The sequence below is a fragment of the Caretta caretta genome, chromosome 17, assembly GCF_965140235.1.
Source record: "Caretta caretta isolate rCarCar2 chromosome 17, rCarCar1.hap1, whole genome shotgun sequence".
Lineage (NCBI taxonomy): Eukaryota > Metazoa > Chordata > Testudines > Cheloniidae > Caretta > Caretta caretta.
The window spans coordinates 16,738,803-16,756,868 of NC_134222.1; the positions used below are offsets into that span (position 1 = coordinate 16,738,803).

The 18,066-nt window shown below is 49.2% G+C and overlaps 1 protein-coding gene across 2 annotated transcripts in view; it reads right to left on the minus strand.

The window, feature by feature from the left end:
* Window positions 1–8,442: 8,442 nt before the first annotated feature.
* CLIP2 (CAP-Gly domain containing linker protein 2) overlaps window positions 8,443–18,066 on the minus strand; it is a 123,882-nt gene continuing 114,258 nt past the window's right edge. For both annotated transcript variants that reach the window (XM_048823855.2, XM_048823857.2), the window contains 2 exons: window positions 15,015–15,077; window positions 8,443–13,672 (listed from right to left, as the gene is read on the minus strand). In XM_048823855.2, coding sequence (XP_048679812.1) covers window positions 13,661–13,672; window positions 15,015–15,077 — 75 coding nt within the window. In that variant the 3' untranslated portion in view covers window positions 8,443–13,660. The remainder of the gene's footprint in view (window positions 13,673–15,014; window positions 15,078–18,066) is intronic.

Here is an 18,066-nt window from a genome sequence, read left to right on the forward strand (position 1 = left end):
TAGAAATGATGAGACACAACAAAACTGTATAATTATGGTTTAATTAGAGAAAGTCCCAGACATGTAAAACAGGTAGTTTGACAGTGGCTTTTGTTCAGCTACAAAAGGCATTAATTTGCAAATACACTTAATATTCTTTTTTTTTGTTTGTTATTCAGAGGGATATTTTCGAAGTCCTCCATACAATGAGAAATCCAGACTAAGTATTCCAGCAGCATTTCCAAGCACAGGAATCTATCTTTGATGTTCCCCCTGATAACATCTTTTGGAGCCCTGACTACATCAAATTAAATTCTGATTACTCTGATAGTGCAACACAGCTTCCAAATGTATTCAGGCAACTTTTTTGTTCTGCAAGGAAATTAGCTCTTTTGGCACGGATGCTCATTAGAGAGTGGTGGAGGGCGAGGGAAGAAATACACTCACAATGGTGAGGGCAGCTCTTCGCGCTGTGATTTAAGTATTAGGCCCTAAATTCTGCTGTGCTTAATCAATCCAAACTCCTCAGCCCCTGCGTTTTCAATATATAGCCCAGGGATGTCAAATTCAGTCTGTGGAGAGGGCTGAACTGTATTTTTAATTCTGGTCCATGGCCCTAGGTATATATTTAGGGCTCATACAACCCTCTATCCATACCAAACGAAGCACTGTTCAAAGATCAAGGGGAGAATATGACCTTTCTGTGGTCACTACATCTGTGTTTGTGTTATCTGTTATTAGAGTTAACACCCTATTGAGATAAACAGTTGTGGGGGGAGTTCACACCTCAGCAAGTCATTGCTTCAGGCTGCCTGCAGACTCAGGCCTGGTCCTATCCGGGAGCTCTTTGCACTGGTGTAGCTACACTAGTGCAAACCCCTTGTGCAGGCATCCCCTAGTGCAGGTATAAGACTTGACCAGCACCATTATCAGTGTGGCTCACATAAATGGCACTTGTGCAAGTCACTTTTTTGCACAGTGCAAGTCCTCTACACTAGAGGTTTGCATTGGAGCAGCTAGATTGGCATAGCTACATCAGTGCAAAAACTCCCTGAGTAGGTAGGGCCGCACTGCATCAGTTAGGCCTGGGTCACATTTGGAAGGGTTTCTTGGCAACCCTGAAATTAGATTCTGCAGAATCCAGCTAGCTCGTGAGGGCTGTCAGTTAGGCTGATGTTTGATACCCCTGACACAGACTCACGGCCTAGAGGCACAGACCTGGCCAGGGTATCAGGGACCTCTGAGGGGCTGCTGCAGTTCATCCTGAAGCAGCGCTTTCTGAATGGAAAAAGGGGTACGCCCTTGACACCCCGCCCTGGAATATTCTCCCCTAAATTCCCTGCTCTTTCCAAGATGTGATGCCACTTGCACCGGCCCCGTAGTGCACAGGCAGGGCATTGCCAATGGGTCATGTGTGCGTTTCAGGCGGGAAACGCCTCTTGGGTTGGTTTGGATACGTGTCCTGCTTGCACACACTTGTGCCATGCCTCTGACAGGAGACAGCCGAACACCCTGCCACCTCCCCGGGGCGGCGCCTCATACTCTGCTGGGTCTATGCTCTCGGCCCCTTCCCAGCAGGTCTCTCTCTAGGCAGGTGTAGTCACCCCCAAATGGCCAATTCAGGCCATTTCACCTCACGCACCACTTCCACATCCACCTCTAGTCCCGACCTGAACCTTGTGCTCTGAGCCAACGTGACTCCATCACTCGGACTGACAGCCCTGGCTTGCCAGGTGAGCACAGCTTGGTGTGCGTTTGAGAGCGTCCGAGTCGCTGCCATGGCCTGAGCCAGCCAGCTCTTGGTCACCAAGTGGTATCCTGGAAAGAGAGGGCAGGGCAGCCCCTGGCACTTTGGCTAAGCCAGCCTGACAGGGCTCAGAGGAATGCCAACACCCCCACACAGATAGAGCTTGCATCCAGAACAGGACTTCACCCTGCCAGCTAGGAGGCACCGGTACCTTTCACAGGAGCTGCTTCCCAGCTAGCAGGACCTGGGAGTTCAGGTTAGAAGGGAAAGCAGCGGCTGCCCTGTTAATGGATCTGGAATGGGACTTGACCAGTTTCATCTCTTTGGAAACACCGGGCCTCATTCTGATCCCACGTACCCCAGTGTAGATCAGGAGTAACTCCACAGTCAGTAGAGTTACACTGAGGGAAACCAGCGTGGGTGAGATCAGAATTAGGCCCATTGCTTTCAGATGCATCAAATCATCCCTTTTTGTGCCAGGTGTCTCTTTAAACTATTTTAATAATAATACTTCCCCCTTACCCGCAAACTGCTGCAGAAACATGAGCCTCACAATTTACTTAGCGTGGACACTGTCTGGGGTGGGCACAATCTTTTTGCTCTGTATTTGTACAGCGCCTAGCGCAATGGGGTCCTGGGCCATGTTGGGGCTCCTAGAAGTTACCACAACACCAATAATAAATCGCAATATTAATGCCCATGCGCAGCAGACAAGTTCTGATGCATCATCACAGACATAAGAACCTAGACGATGAGACCATGTCTTTACGCCCCACCAAGCCCTAAGGCAGCTCTAGCTCCAGTAAGGCACAGTAGCAGTTGATCACAATTGCCTTTTTATCTTCTCTCCAGTGCCACCTATCGCAACCCTGCTAGGGAAGGAGAACAAACCCAGTGCAGGCTCATTGTCCCCATTTTAAAGAGGGGTTAAGGCCTGGATCTGTAAAGGTGTTTAGGGGTTGCTGCACTCAGCATTGCAACACCTGATTTAGGAGCCTAAAATCTCATTTTTCCAAAGGGATTTCGGGACTTAAGAGCCAAAGTCCCATTGGCAGTCAATGGGATTTAAACTCCTAAATGCCATCCAGTGAGTTAGCAGCAGAGCTGGGATTAGAACTCGGGACTTCATGGTGACTAGCCCTGTGCTCACTCCACTAGATCACTCTGCCTCTTTGGTAATAGTATTTTTGCTGTAAAATTCAGGCTATGTATATTAACTGTAACTTTAGCGCTGTCATGGCCAAGATGGAGTCTGCTCTGCAGGCAGCTCTGGAAATGAAAAAGCACGTGCAGGAGTGAAAGTTTCTTCCACTCCAGGGGCACCTGTTCCAAACCCCTCAGAACACACACACACACACCTCAGTGGTTTGAGCATTGCCCTGCTAAACACAGGATTGTGAGTTCAATCCTTGAGGGGGCCATTTAGGGATCTGGGGCAAAAATTGGGGCTTGGTCCTGCTTTGAGCAGGGGGTTGGACTAGATGACCTCCTGAGGTCCCTTCCAACCCTGATATTCTATGATTCTATGAAAAGGAATATGGGAAAGGGAAATATTTATTCACAGGGGAATGAGAGGGGGAAAAACAACAGGGGGATATATAGGGGGAGCAGTAGAACAGGGTTGCATTCAACACAAGCTCCCACAGGCCCCGTGGTACCGCAGTCTGAAAGGGCAGACACCGAGCAATGTGTCTGCACACAGAGTTCAGGAGTCCTGGGCAGAGTTCCAGTCCGGTGGTGAGTCTTGGGTGCTCCCAGTCATCTTTCCCCACCAAACCCCTCTGGTGCCCTCTTCTGCCACTCTCTGCAAAGCCACACCCAGAGACCACGTCCCCACTTAACTAGCTAACAGCCTCCCTCCTTTTGCCCAATGAAGGTCACCAGTACTGGCAGCCCCCTGCAGCTCTGGGCAGCAGTGATACTGGCTTCAGCTCCGGTTTGTCCTTCTCAGGCGATTCCTCCCTGGCACAGTGCTCCTCCTGGCTGCCGCTCTGTCCCTCCCGGGCTTTGGGCAGGTTCTCGCTGCTTCACCCTGTGAGGGCCTGCTTGCTGCAGCCCTTCTGTCTGCAGCTCCAGCCACACACCCTGTCTCCCCCCTCTCTCTTTGTCTCACAACACTTCCTCCTTCTGTAACAAGCAGCACTGCCCCCCACCCCTGGAAAAAGATTTAAAGGGGCCATGCTCTCTAAACCCCAAAGGGGTTACATAAAAAGCCCATGGACTCTAGCGGCTCGCTGGTCTAGTGGGCCTTATTTAATGTAACGATAGTTCAGCTCTTACCTACACTCTCCTGTACAACCCTCTGGGCCGAACAATGTCTCAATACAGAGTCAGTCTGGGGTGGTTTGGTGCTGGTGGATGGCAGCTGAGCAGGGCCTGTGCCATTTCACCCTATGACAGCAACAACGGACCTGCGAATCCCAGAGCTGGCCTTTGCACAGAGCCGCCAACCCAGCGGGACTGCCAGTGAGGGTTGGGACAGATCAGACTTCTTGTGTTCATCCGACTATCAGCTACAGGCTCTCCTTCTTCATGGTATCCTGCAGATGAGTGTTGGAAAACCCTAGTGGCTTATGGAGTCTGGCCCCCTGAGAAGGCGCAGGATATGGCTCTCTCCCTACCCCAGCAGCCGTATCTGCTATTCAACCACAAACTGGGCTCCAGATCCAGACGCTTTACAGCCTGATCCTAGCAGTGTGTTAAACTCATTCCCAAGCAGAGTCAGAGGGCCCATTGGCCTTCCCCAGCAGGTTGACATAATCATTACCAATATGATTGATCTGGGGGGCACGGAAGCGAAAGGGATTGATCCTGCAAAGGTATACATGGAAGGCTGCTAAACGAGGGGCAGGAACGTACCTTTGCGCGGGGATGATTTAAAAAGGTGCCCTTTAAACAGAGGGTTGGCACGCTGATTACGAAACACGCCCTGTTCATGCCCGGCCCTGCATGCTAGCACTTGTGCCTCATTCTCGTGCCCAAGCAGAGGTGGTTTGGGAATGTTTATAGGCACTGCAGCAGGGTGGTTCTCTAGCAAGGAGCCATCCCACGTACACCTACCCAATCCTATCGTCTGCCTTAGGATTTTGTATTGCTGCCCATCACCGCAGTATCTGATCCTGCAGCCTATCTAGCCATGGGAATGCACCATTGTTCATGTGCACTTGGGCCCTGCATCGTTAAACTGGGTAATGCCATACTTATCTTAACAGGCAGAAGGCTCGAGCTCCTTGGCTTGATGCTATAATGAAAATAAAATGAAATATTTTTGTTTGAGGAGCTTATCTACTCCTCCACTGTGATTTAGGCATCTTTAAACCTCATGTTTTATTTATCTTCCCTGTTCGATTAACAGCACTGAAACGCATGTCTGCAAACAACGGCTTGTGCGACAGCATTATCCGTAAGGACTGCCAAGTGCACAGGCCCTGAACGGTAAATAGGCACTTGATGAATTGCAAAGCAGAGTTAAATAAAGGACGAGATTTTAAGTCACCTTCCCCTGAGCAGGGTGTTGGTGATTCTTGCCCTTTGCTATTCTGCCCTCCTGAAGTCCTTTCCCCTGAAATCTGGCTGTAGGTTTGCCAAACCTGATCACACCTATCTATCCAGAGATGTTGGGGAGGTTACATAATGGCCCTACCCTGCTCTGGGGAGCATTGATGGCTGTTTGATGGGGGGGTGGTAGGGGAGGGAATTGGTGATGTCAAGTCTACCTAGGGGACAGCTGTCCACACAATGGAGAATCTCCATCAGTATTCTCCAGTGAACCCTACCCACCATGTCAGCAGCTCCAGCAGAGAAGCCGTCGGCTGAATGGGGCCTGGAGGGCGAGCACCCATGGGGCCCCAGCTGCTGTTTCAACGCAGGGCTGAGGCAGAGAGATAGGGTAACGAGGTGGCAGTTACCCCCGTTCTTCTCATGCTGTAGCTGTTTTACAAAGAGAAGTTTACATGCTCCAGGATCCTTCCGAGATTAAGATAACGGAAGAGCAAGTCTTTTCAAACTAAAAGTGTATGGAAAGGTTCTGCTAGTAACGACTTAATCAGCTTCCTTCTAAGGCTATAGCGGCATGTAGCATCACCCAGGGCTGGGATTTTACACATGGGGCTGCCCTGTTATCCCTTCGAAAACAAGGGCTCTAGTTTATGAAGGGCCACAGCGCCCCCCAGTGGCTATTCAGAGCATTGGCAAGCCCAAGTTTCTAAACGGCGCATTAGGCTGCACAGAGGAGGTTCAGTCACAACTGGATGCCGGGTTCTCTGACGAGCCTTTGGTTAGATGGGGAGGGGGCTGCTGATGTTTGAATGTAGCAGATTTTCTCCTGGGCGTTCTTTGCTGACGGCTCGTTCTTCACCGTGAGCGTAAGAGACTGTCACGGCTCACGGGCGTTTCCCCTCCCTTGGCATTCCCGCGAGCGCCGTCGTGACACAGCCCCGAGCCCAGGCAGTGCCCATGGGGCTCACGGCAGAGGCCAGATGTTAGAAGAGCTCGGTCTTTGGCAGCTCCATTGCGATGCTCCACCATGCTCAGCATCCTGAGCCCTTCTGCGAACGCCAGCCTGATCCTTTGGGAGCTGTTCCAGCCCGGCCTGGGGTTCCATCAGACCAGTTAATTGAAGCCGATGGGGTGAGGAAGTCCCACTGGCACTCAGGTCTCTCAGCCCAATCATCTTTCCGAGGTCACGCAACAGAACGAGCTGGGTTTTTTTGCAGTAAGATGCCTGCCTAGTGAGCGGCATCGCACCACCGAGCCAATGCACACACCTGAGAAGCTGGCAGCAATCACACCAATCCACAAGCTGGGCAAGCCCCTCTTCCTTCCCTTTAGTGCCAAATCTTGAAAGCGTTATCCATGTTCTTTGGCCCACTGACTACAACTACAAGGGGGTGATGGGCGGGAGTGCTGCAACCAATTGTAGAGGCTCAGGAGGGCTGTTTGCAAAAATCCCATTGGCACCAAAACCCACAGGGTGAGTCATGGCTTTACATCGCTGCCCGTGCTGAGGTCGGCACCCTGACGTATTGCTCTGCGGCCTGCTGATTTGGCCTTTTCCAAAGATGCAGTGTGCCTGCCCAGCCCTGCATCGGGGGAGATGGCTCCTGGGCTTCTACAGACCCTCTTTGGGGAGTCTGCTGCTGTGGGTGATGCCTGGGCCCTGTCCAGAAGTGCGGACCCGGGGGAGCAATGCGGCTAGGGCACCTCCCCCGTCCTGTAGCATGTGTGTCCCCCTTTCACAGCTGGCCACGTGAGCTGGGCTTGTGGCCCAGTGGGCAGGACCTTTGATGTGAACTCAGGGTACCGAGTCACATCGTCTCTGTGTACCTGTTTCCTCTCTCATCTTTGTCTGTCTCGTCTAGGTGTGCATGCAGCTCCTAGCACAATGGGATCCCAGTCTTGCTTGGGGCCGCTAGGTGCTACAGGAATATAAAGAAGAAGAATTTCAGAGCTTCAATGACCTAAAATAACAATCTTTGCAGCCCGTTAAACTGATTATTACCTAGGACTTTACTCCCTACCCCCTCAGCAAAGTCACTCCGGCCCAGACCCTCAAAGGTATGTAGGCACCTAACACCCACTGGAGGAGCTGGGCTAAGCACAGAGGTAAAGTGAGCAAATCGGGTACCATTGCCTGGAAAACAGCAACAATCCTCTTGACACTTTGTCCCCCGGAAAATCAGGTCTCTCTGCTCCTCCAGATCCACCCAGTCTTTTCGGCCATTTCCAACAGAGAGCCGAGCACTTCCGTCCTAGTTTTTCCATCTGCGGGGCCTTCCCATAGTCCTTTCCGTGTAACTTTACGTTTGCATCCCTGACTAAATTCCAGCTCCTGCAACCGAGCAATTCCAATGCATTTATTCCTACTTAGCTCCCATATCTGCATTTGATTAAACACATAGTAACGTGAACATTAGCATCCACAAAGAACCGGTGTAAATCGGCTCCTTGACACCCAGTAAGGCTGATTTTCATAAGAAGCGATGTCAGATTGCTGACAGGTGACGGTTGCAATTCATTCCCCGCCCTCCTCATGCATATTTTAAGACCCCTGAAGAATTGAAAGTGAATTGAGTGCTTGGGCAAGGTGCTTAATTGACAGCTCTAGTAACCAAAGGCCTCTATGGACAGAGCAGGGCAGCAGCTGCACAAGCATCCCCCGCACCCCACTGTGTTCGAACCTCGACCTCTAAGGGGCAGAGGAGAATTCAGCCTTCTGCTTCTCGGCTCAGACTGCCAGCTAGTGGCTGGGGCCAGTTGGGGGTCTGCAACACCAGAAACTGGACTGAGATCACCAGTCACACCTATTCTTGACTGCATGTGCCAGAGCAATCCTCTGGCAATGCACTGCTGAAGTCTGGCCTTCTTGAATTACGGTTGTGAGTCTGACACAGGACTCACTTCTGCTCCCACTGAAGCCAGGGGGAGCTTTGCTATTGAGGTCAATGGGAGCAGAAGCAGGGACACGCAGCCCATCCAATAAAGTCTAGCAATATCCAGCCCCAAAGAAGGATACCCAGATCACTCACGCCAGGCCTGAATTCGGTGCGAGGTGCCCTGTGATCACAAAGCCCCCCCTTCCATGTGCGTGATCCCTTCCCTGACGTTTGTCTGCTCAGTCGGGAAGGAACCTTTTAACATTCCGACTGGCAATTCGCCAGCCAGCGTGCACCACCGGGCCTGCGCTCTCTCGGACGGAAGAGGCGGGCGTGCCCGACTTTAGCCACAAGTTTTATTGTTTTAGTATGAGCTCACCACACTTTAGCAAGCCACTACTGGGGTCTGTGGTACATTAATACACATCTGTTGTAGTTACACTCAGTGGACTCAGATTTGTACAGCGTTTGTACATAGGAAGGGGAGGGAAAAGAATCAAATAACAAAATAAACATTTGCAGTCAAACCGTTTTTTTTTTTATCTTACTCACAAAATTCGATAGCCAAAAAATGACTAAGCTACAAAATTGTAATACATACTGTCTGGGTAAAATGTTATCATCCATTTATACATCTACTATCGCCTTTATTCTGGTAACTTACATGGAGGCCTATAGATTTTAGTGGATTAATAATTCCCTACAAGATAGTGGTGAACCGCTAAAAGCTGCTGTAACAACAGGGTACTGGAATCTTGTGAAGGTTTCAGTTGCATCTTTTTGTTTGTTTTCATGAAACCATCATGCATACCCACTGAAAGTCAAAGGAACTGATCAGAGGAGGGGATGGGGCAGTAGCTGGTATGTCTTAGCTATTAATTTAGGACCCATGGGTATTAGCATGGGACTGTGTGTCCGCTTCACTTTTCTGAACTCTGAAAAGGTTAAAGCCAGTACTGCCATCCAAGTGCTTGTAAGATTTCTCTTTAGCTAGGATAAGGGGAAAGGTTGCTAATCTGGATCTTCAAGAGCCTCTCCAGTTGGCAGGGAGACTTTATTCTTCAGATGATTTCTAAGCCTTCAGTGGGAAAACAAAACAAAAAACTCTTCCAGCCACTGAACTAATACAATGGATAGAAAGTCCCAATTTTCAACAGCGTGGACTCATAATTCCTACAGATTCAACCACTGTGCAGGCCCTTAATTGCTATTTGAATGGGAAGGGTGCATGGGTGGACCAGACACCTCAGCAATGCTTTTCCAAGCAACTAGCTCTCACGCAAGACCCCTTGACTGTAGAGGGAAAATTCTCCCCTCTCACCCACACTGCAGTTGTTGATCATGAAGGCATATTCTGCACACAGCCCTGGGTGTGATACCAGCATGGAACACGCAATGGAGACAACTGTGGGGGTCACGGAGGAGAAAGCAGCCCCCTATCTTACTGCAGATTTGAAGCTCTGAACAAGATCACTAGGATTAATGCTGATGGGAGAGATTTTCAAATGGGAGCTAGGCTCTCAACTCCTACTGACTGCCAATGGGAGTTGGCTGCATAACTTCCCTTTGAGGACCCCCTCCCCCCTGAAAATACTGATGATGCCAGTTACACAGAATGTTGCAGAGTACTTTATGTACCACTGTATCTGGGCCAAAGTAGCGAGAAGCTTATAAATAAATGTGGTGGAAGGGGACCCTCTGACTTGTCACTTTCTGGGTTTCTTTCTAATTTGGTCTCCTAAAATCTACCGGTGCAGCTAGCACCTGAGCAGAGGGCCAGCATGAGCTGTGGGCACTAGGGAAATTCCTCGTCGCTGTCTCCGGTGCCTGTTTCACTTCTGCGGGACTTCACAGGCCTCATGCTGGCCCTGCTGCACAGGGAGGAAATGCACCCTATGTGATCTGCATTCCAGAGGCATTCAGCTCCTGGCTGGGCTCTCCTGAGCAGGGGCATCTGTTTCTGTTGTAACTCTCCCGCCTGCAAGGCGAGCTGGAAATGGGGCGCTGATCCTATATGGCTGGTGCACAGGGGCAGAGCCTGGGGCTGCTGTGGCGTGTCCAAGGAGAACAGGTTCGCCCCACGCTGTTTCTCTCTATGCAGAGATCTCTTTCCAAAAGGGGAAACTCAGAGCCTGCGGGACAGCGTGTGATTCAGTGCAGCCCATTGCTGTGGTAAGGCCTTTCCCTGGAAGGCTACTCTCCCCTTAAAGACTATGCCCTCAGTTATATCCTAGAGAGCATTAGATCCTGAGAAGATAGTCAAAGCCAGCTTACAAAGCAGGCTCTCTTCTCCCTTCTCCCCGTAACTGAATGGACTCAGGTGCACTGGCCTGATATATCTTGATAGGTCAAATTCTCCTCTGGTTTCAATCAGGGCAGTGCCAGTCACTTCAGAGCTTTGCCCCATTCAGACCAGCAGAGGACTGGCCCAGTGCACACCTCCCAGTGGGCAGCTCCTGTTTGAACCCGGGGAAGCAGGAGGGTTGCAAAGCGATGCAGAAAGTTGCTATTTAATCCTCTTTAAATAACGGAGACATGTCACTTGCAAACTAGATGGAAAATAAATACAGATTAATTAAAAAATCAACCCCCCCCCCCGGCTTTTCCACTTGATAAGTCCCAGGAACTCCTGGGCACTCACATGGCTGCTGCCTTCCCTAAGCCTTGGAAGGCATTTTCGAAAGCCCATGGCACTGCCCTGACTGCTCCCATTGAAGTCAGTGGGCGTTTGACCATTAATTTCAGAGGCAGCAGAGTCAGGCGGCCAGTGCTTGGTGCTTTTGAAAATACCACCCCAAAATGATCAAAATGGCACCTCCTGCTGTATATTAGTTTTGCTTGGTTATGACATTTTACACACTTGGGCTGTCTATCAATGGGCTTTTGGTTCCTAAGTCCCTTAGGCGCTTTGAAAATCCAAGCCTGAGGCAATGATTAGTGCTTTGTTCTTCTATGCAGGTAGAGGGTGCTGGTTCCACACAGCAGGACCTGTCCCACCTGAACTCCTGTTAACCCTCTGAACTCATTAACCAAATTTAGGCTTCTTCTCCTAACATGCCTCACTTTCCTGAACCCACCTCCTTATCTCAGCCATTGAAACAGATCCAGTGTCCACCATCCCCACCAGGTGAAAAGAGCCTAACTCTATTTCACCGCCCGGCAAGAGGTCTAGTGGCTTCCCTCGTGCAGGAGACTTGGACGGGTGGGGCAAAGCTCTTCCCCAGTTTGCCTCGAGCTGCCCCAGACTCTGGGTGGCTGGAGAATTTCAGAGTAGCCAAAAGCGGCTGAAGAAAAACCATACAGGAAAACCAAGGGCCAGATTCCCAGCTCATGTGCAATGGCACCAATTCACAGGAAGTCAACACCTCGGCCGTGTCCTGCCATGCTGGGAGCTCTTGTCCACGTCCACGGGAGCTCCAGCTCATGAACTAGCCCAGGATCTGCGGCAGAGAGCTGGAGAGAGGAGCAGAGCAGTGGACTTGATCTAGGCATTTCAGAGCGGCATAGGGATGCCCAGAGAAGAGACTGAGCTGTTCACAACCTTACATCATTTGGCTGCATTATGGTAAATATGGCCAAAATGCTGCATTTCCAGAGAAATAGGAAACAATTTGATTTGTGTACCTCTGAAAAGGGATTCTGCAACTAATTCCCTTGGAGGAGGGTGGGGGGAAGGATCAAACAGCATCAAGAACAGCCGTTTGTTTCCATGACAAGCCTCTTCTACCCCAGAACCAGAAGATTGCCCATTAAACATTAGTCATTTCACTGGTGCTGCAATATGTCAATCCAAGCCCTGCCCCACATTCCAGGTACTGATGCCCCCCTTGGGAAGCTGCCGCATCCCCATCAGGGGTTTGAATGGAGCCTAAGAATCTGCTGCTGCTCCCTATGGTCCCAGGGTATCGAAAGGTGAATATTTCTTTTCAGAGCAAGGGGTTTGTCTCAGACACTTAGTACCATATTCTACCCTCGCTCCATCCAAGTATCATCCCATTCAGCCCAATGGAAGTTTAGTGCAAAGACTGAGGCTAGAATACAGCCCTTGGAATAGGGACCAACTCCATGTGCAAATACACACAGGCAATGGGGTTCCTCCTCCTGCATGGACAGTTATTGCAGATGGATACAGAGGTGCACAACTGGCTCTCTGCAGCCACAATGGCAACAGTTTTTTGTGCAAATCTGGGTGCTCAGTTGTGCCTAGATTTCTGTGCACGTGGTTTGGAGCTCCTGCTTTAAAAATGTGACCCTCAGTGTTGTTTTGGGGCCCAAACCTGCACCCCGAACTCCCACTTACAAGAAGTAGGGGGAGTCTGAGGTGCCCAGCAAACAGAGGAAAGAACAGAAATCTGCTCTGGTTACAGCTGGAGCCTTCTGCTCTAGACGGGGCCTTTGTTTCAATATCATCCTCAGTCCCTGTTATAAGGCACTCTTGCAAGAATGCTCACAGCAACATGTTAGCCCTCTCCCGTCGGATATCGTACTGAAGAGCCAAAGACAACTGAGAATGGTAGGGGCAACGCCAAGGCAGCCTAATGCTAGGCTAGCCCATCTCTTCCAGCTAGTGATTACAATTCTGTGGATAGCAGTGGAGAGGGATCAGAGCCTAGAGGCATCTGTCTGATGTGACTACATCCTATGTGTGTGTTTTCTACTCAGACCCTCACAAACAGGCATACAAAGGCTCTAGCCAGATGCTGTGTACGTCTCTACATGCCACAACACACCCATGGGTCCTGGCTCTGGGCCCCGGCACAGCCGGTCCTGCTAAGAGATCTCTCGGAGGAGAGAGGCTAAGGAGACCTGTACTCACCCCTGCCAGCGGCTCCCTCCCCTTCTTCAACTCAGAGTAAACACTGACTCAGAAATAGCTGAAATAAATTATATCACCTGAAATCAGATGAGGTGTCCCCTGTGCTATCATACAGTACTAAGTGGAGTCTCCGTGGCCTACGGCTGGGAGGTCTTCTATGCTGGGAAGGGGGAAGACTGTCCCAACAGCTTGTCTTCTACAATCCACGCTGACTGGCTTGAGCACAGCCAGCTCAGCCAACCCTTTTCTGTAGTTCTTCATACTACGCAGGTGGGTGGGGGAGAGGGACAGGGATTACCTGGCGGGGAGAGTGCAGACTTTGGGAGCACACTTAGGAATTTTCTAATGCCCCAAGCAAACTGCTTTGCGTTTCCTCTAGGGTTCTAGGAAACACTGATGAAGTTTCAGCCACCATCAGCTCTCAGCCAGACCACATTGTTCAGGTGGGATGAATGGAGGGTCCACTTGGCCAATACAAATTCCACCTTCAAAACCGATATGGATAAGAAAGCAAAACAAAAGGATCTTTACACAGGTAGGTTGCCATACCGCTCCTTCTGGAATGATGCTCGTCTTGGAAAATACAAACCAGGGGATTGTCCTATTTAGGTCAGTTAGTACATTATAAACAGTCCTGTTTTTAAAGTGAAAATACTGTTGCTAGTCTTTAGGAGGTGCATCCTTTTCCTGTCGGTGTGCAGAAGATACTGGCATGAAATGGTCCTCTCCACCTCTTCTTCTCGATCAGTGCTTCTCCTGGAAGAAATGAGATTGTGTTAAGAAAACAGAGGCCTTGGCAATGAATATGTGATCAAGGTAATCTAGATTACCAGACTCTTTGGCTATTTATCCAAAGAAGCCAGCAAACTTCATAGAGCCATACAGTTATAGGATCGCCAGCTCATCTAGTCTAATCTCCTGTCCACCATCACAGGCCACCAACACCATCCAGCACCTGCACACTAAACCCAACAATTGAAATTAGACCAAAGTATTACAGCCCACAGGAGACTTGACCATTATGTGTCACAGGCAGAGAACAGTGGGGACCAAGGTGCACCAATGCACAAGGTCACTGCAAAGACAGGGAAATGCATAAGCAAGAAAAACCCAGATAACCCTGGCAAGTGACCTGCACCCACACACTGCAGAGGATGGCAAAACCATCCTCCCTAGCAAGGTGGCTGCCAATCTGACCTGGGGGAAAATTCCTTCCTGACCCCCCCCACACGTGGCGAATCCTAGACCCTGAGCATGTGAGCAAGAACCAGCCAGTGAAGCATCTGAGAGAGAAAACGCCTGCTGCCATCTCAGAGAACTGGCCCTTCCTGTCCAATGTCCCATCTCCAGTCATGGCCATCCCTAATGCTTCAGAAGAAGGAGTCCGAAGAGGGGATGATGGTCATTTTTCTGCATACAAGGACAATCTTCAACCATGGTGAAATGGCCATGCCACTGCAAGGTACCAGGTACTTAATCAATCTGACCCATGTTACCAGTGAAGAGACAAAATTCTGAGACCTTGGACCTTCTCCCTCGGGTCTGAGAACCTGAGAGAGCATAAAAGTAAGCCTCCCCCAATAATGGTCCATACTGTGAAATACACAGAGATCTGATGAACTGAGGAAGGTTCTAACTTGTGCTGACATATGAAGAGAGACATATGAGTGCTGATCTGGGAGAGCTGTCCAATATAGAAGATGCATATGGAACTTCTTAGCTGCACCAGGTCAATAGTCCAAGGCACCACAGTGTGCACATTACCAATTTCTTTGCATGGTTTTTCTTTTCTTTTTTTTAAATTGGAAGCTCTAGGACCCAGAGGTTTTCAAAGCTTCCAGCAACAGCTGAAATCTGTACTTTCAGTTTCAGGCCAGTCCCAGCTGCGGGTGCAGCTGCTCCAGGGAATTGGTTCAAGTGCACTTGGGAATGAGGGCTATGCAAAGCCAATTGTTCTTGCTGTGGAACATTATGGTCAAAGCCACGCTCCAGGGGATGAGCTCAGTGTGAGACGTGCCCCTGGCACGGCAGAGACCCCATGAAAGAGGTCCTGCCTGGGCATTTTTTAATTCAAATAGCTCAGTATTGTATAACCTACCTCCTGCTTGTGGGATTTATCCTGTTGATGGATCCCATTAGCAGATCCCGAGTTTCCAATAGTCTGTAACAGAACAGATGAGATATGGTTGAAGATGGGCACTGATAAAAAGCATCGAACTCCCCAGAAGCTTTGACATCTGAGGTGACAACTAACTCCCCTTCATACAGATCTGATATTAACTGCTGCATGCTGGGAAATTAGAATTTAAAGATCCCATGGTGCTCTTGGCAAGGGATTCTTAACCTCTGGATCCTGGCCAAATCCCCCAGGAGGGAAGGGTAATTGCATTCTTCCTAGAGATGGAATTTCCCCCTGTAGTTTCAACTGGGCAAGGTCCCATTCTTTGCACTCAGCTCCTGGGTAGCATTGCCTCATGCTGTTGGATCTGTTAATCTGCAAAGTGTTTTGAGTTCTTCAGGATACCAGGCACTACAGAAAGAGAGTGTGGGTTCACCACTTGGCACCTGTCATCTCTAGAGATGAGTCAGCCAGGCGGAATAGGCTTTGGTTTCTACCTTTAAAAACGACAGCCAAGTCAAACGCTGATCGTGGCTCTCTAGCAGCGAGAACAGGGCCCTCATCCTTTGCAACTACAATATAACCAGCAGGAGAGGAGGGCCAGGAGCAGCTGGAAGCGTATGGCTGTGGCATGCCAGCTTTCATTCGGAGCCCTTTCTACACTGACAAGATTGACAGCTGTGAATCCACCACCAAAAGCATTGCTGACGGAAGCACGGGTGGATGTTACAGTGGAGACAGGGCTCTGGAGCTTTAACTAGATCACAGAATCATAGGACTGGAAGGGACCTCGAGAGGTCATCTAGTCCAGTCCCCGGCACTCATGGCAGGACTAAGTATTATCTAGACCATCCCTGACAGGTGTTTGTCTAGCCTGCTCTTAAAAACCTCTACCAACAGAGAGTCCATGACCGCCCTAGACAATTTATTCCAGAGCTTAACCACCCTGACAGTTAGGAAGTTTTTCCTAATGTCCAAAGTAAACTGCCCTTCCTGCAGTTTAAGCCCATTGCTTCTTGTCCTATCCCCAGAGGTTAAGAACAACAATTTTTCTCCCTCCTCCCTGTAACAACCTTTTATGTGATTGAAAACTGTTATCATGTCCCCTCTCACTCTTCTCTTTTCCAGACTAAACAAACCCAATTTTTTCAGTCTTCCCTCATAGGTCATGTTTTCTAGACCTTTAATCACTTTTGTCGCTCTTCTCTGGACTTTCTCCAATTTGTCCACATCCTTCCCGAAACGTGGTGCCCAGAACTGGACACAATACTCCAGTTGAGGCCTAATCAGCACCGAGTAGAACAGAAGAATTACTTCTCGTGTCTTGCTTACAACACTCCTGCTAATACACCCCAGAATGATGTTCGCTTTTTTTGCAACAGTGTAATGCTGTTGACTCATATTTAGCTTGTGGTCCACTATGATCCTCCGATCCCTTTCCGCAGTACTCCTTCCTAGGCAGTCATTTCCCATTTTGTATGTGTGCAACTGATTGTTCCTTCCTAAGTGGAGTACTTTGCATTTGTCCTTATGGAATTTCATCCTGTTTACTTCAGACCATTTCTCCAGTTTATCCAGATCATTTTGAATTATTATCCTATCCTCCAAGGCAATTGCAACCCCTCCCAGCTTGGTATCATCCGCAAACTTTATAAGTGTACTCTCCATGCCATTATCTAAATCATTGATGAAGATTTTGAACAGAACCAGACCCAGGACTGATCCCTGTGGGACCCCACTCATTTTGCCCTTCCAGCATGACTGTGAACCACTGATAACTACTCTCTGGGGACCGTTTTCCAACCAGTTTTGCACTCATCTTATAGTAGCTCCCTCTAGGTTGCATTTTCCTAGTTTGTTTATGAGAAGGTCATATGAGACAGTATCAAAAGCTTTACTAATGTCAAGATATACCACATCTACCACTTCCCCCCATCCACAAGGCTTGTTACCCTGTCAATGAAAGCTCTCAGGTTGGTTTGACATGATTTGTTCTTGACAAATCCATGCTGACTGTTACTTATCACCTTATTACCTTCTAGATGTTTGCAAATTGATTGCTTTATTATTTGCTCCATTATCTTTCCGGGTACTATCATTACACTACAGCTTCCCCTCTTGCTACAACCAGTAGTGGATCAGGGCTACGAAGCTAGTGATTACGGGCAGACACAGCTAGAGAGAAGAGAAAGGCCAGGCTGAGTTTTGGAAGCTTAGATCCTAGAAATTCAGATTAAGCCTTTAGAAGGGAACTATTTGCCCCGTGATCATTCCTAACTGCACTTGGTATTGCTTCTTGCATGGCAATCAATTACTCCGGAGTCACGTCCCAGGTTACTCTATACCGGCATTTACAGGGCACTCCATTTTTCTGCAATACAGTAAATTCCCCAGTCCCTGCAGAAGACACACAGCCTGTGCCTTGAGTGGCAGCCGCATCCAACACTACAAATTAGACGTGAACTTCGCCGAGTACAAGGTCGCTGGGAATGAATAAGCTGGAATGTAATTTGCTAGAAACTAAATAAAATCTCCCAGAGCAATTATTACCAATTCTTTGAGAAGAAGCTTGAGTGCCAAATCCTTGTCATTTCCTGAAAAGCTATGAGATCAGGATCTCCAAAGACATGCAGTATGTGGAGATTTTTTATTACAGGCTAATACCTAGCTGTAGTCATGGCCACAGCAACAGTAAAGTGCCAATTACTTGACAATGAGATGGAGACAGTGCTATTACATCGCAGCTCCTGCAACTCCTTGTCTAATTGTGAGGCCAGACATGCACGGTCAAGAGAGTCCAGAGCATGTCAGCTGATAAGCCTGCAAAGGGAAAGCAGCAGCATCTTGTGGTAATGAGCAATTTCCTTTTTTAGAGTGTTGCAAAGTGAAGGCAGTGCAGCTGAGAGACAAGGGGAAACAGCGGTGAGCTGGATCCCCCCAAAATGGCTACTGTGTTTTAGGGATGATTGTTTCTGTAGGTCAGGGAGAGAGCAGCGTGGAATGGGCTTACATCCGATGAAGTGAGCTGTAG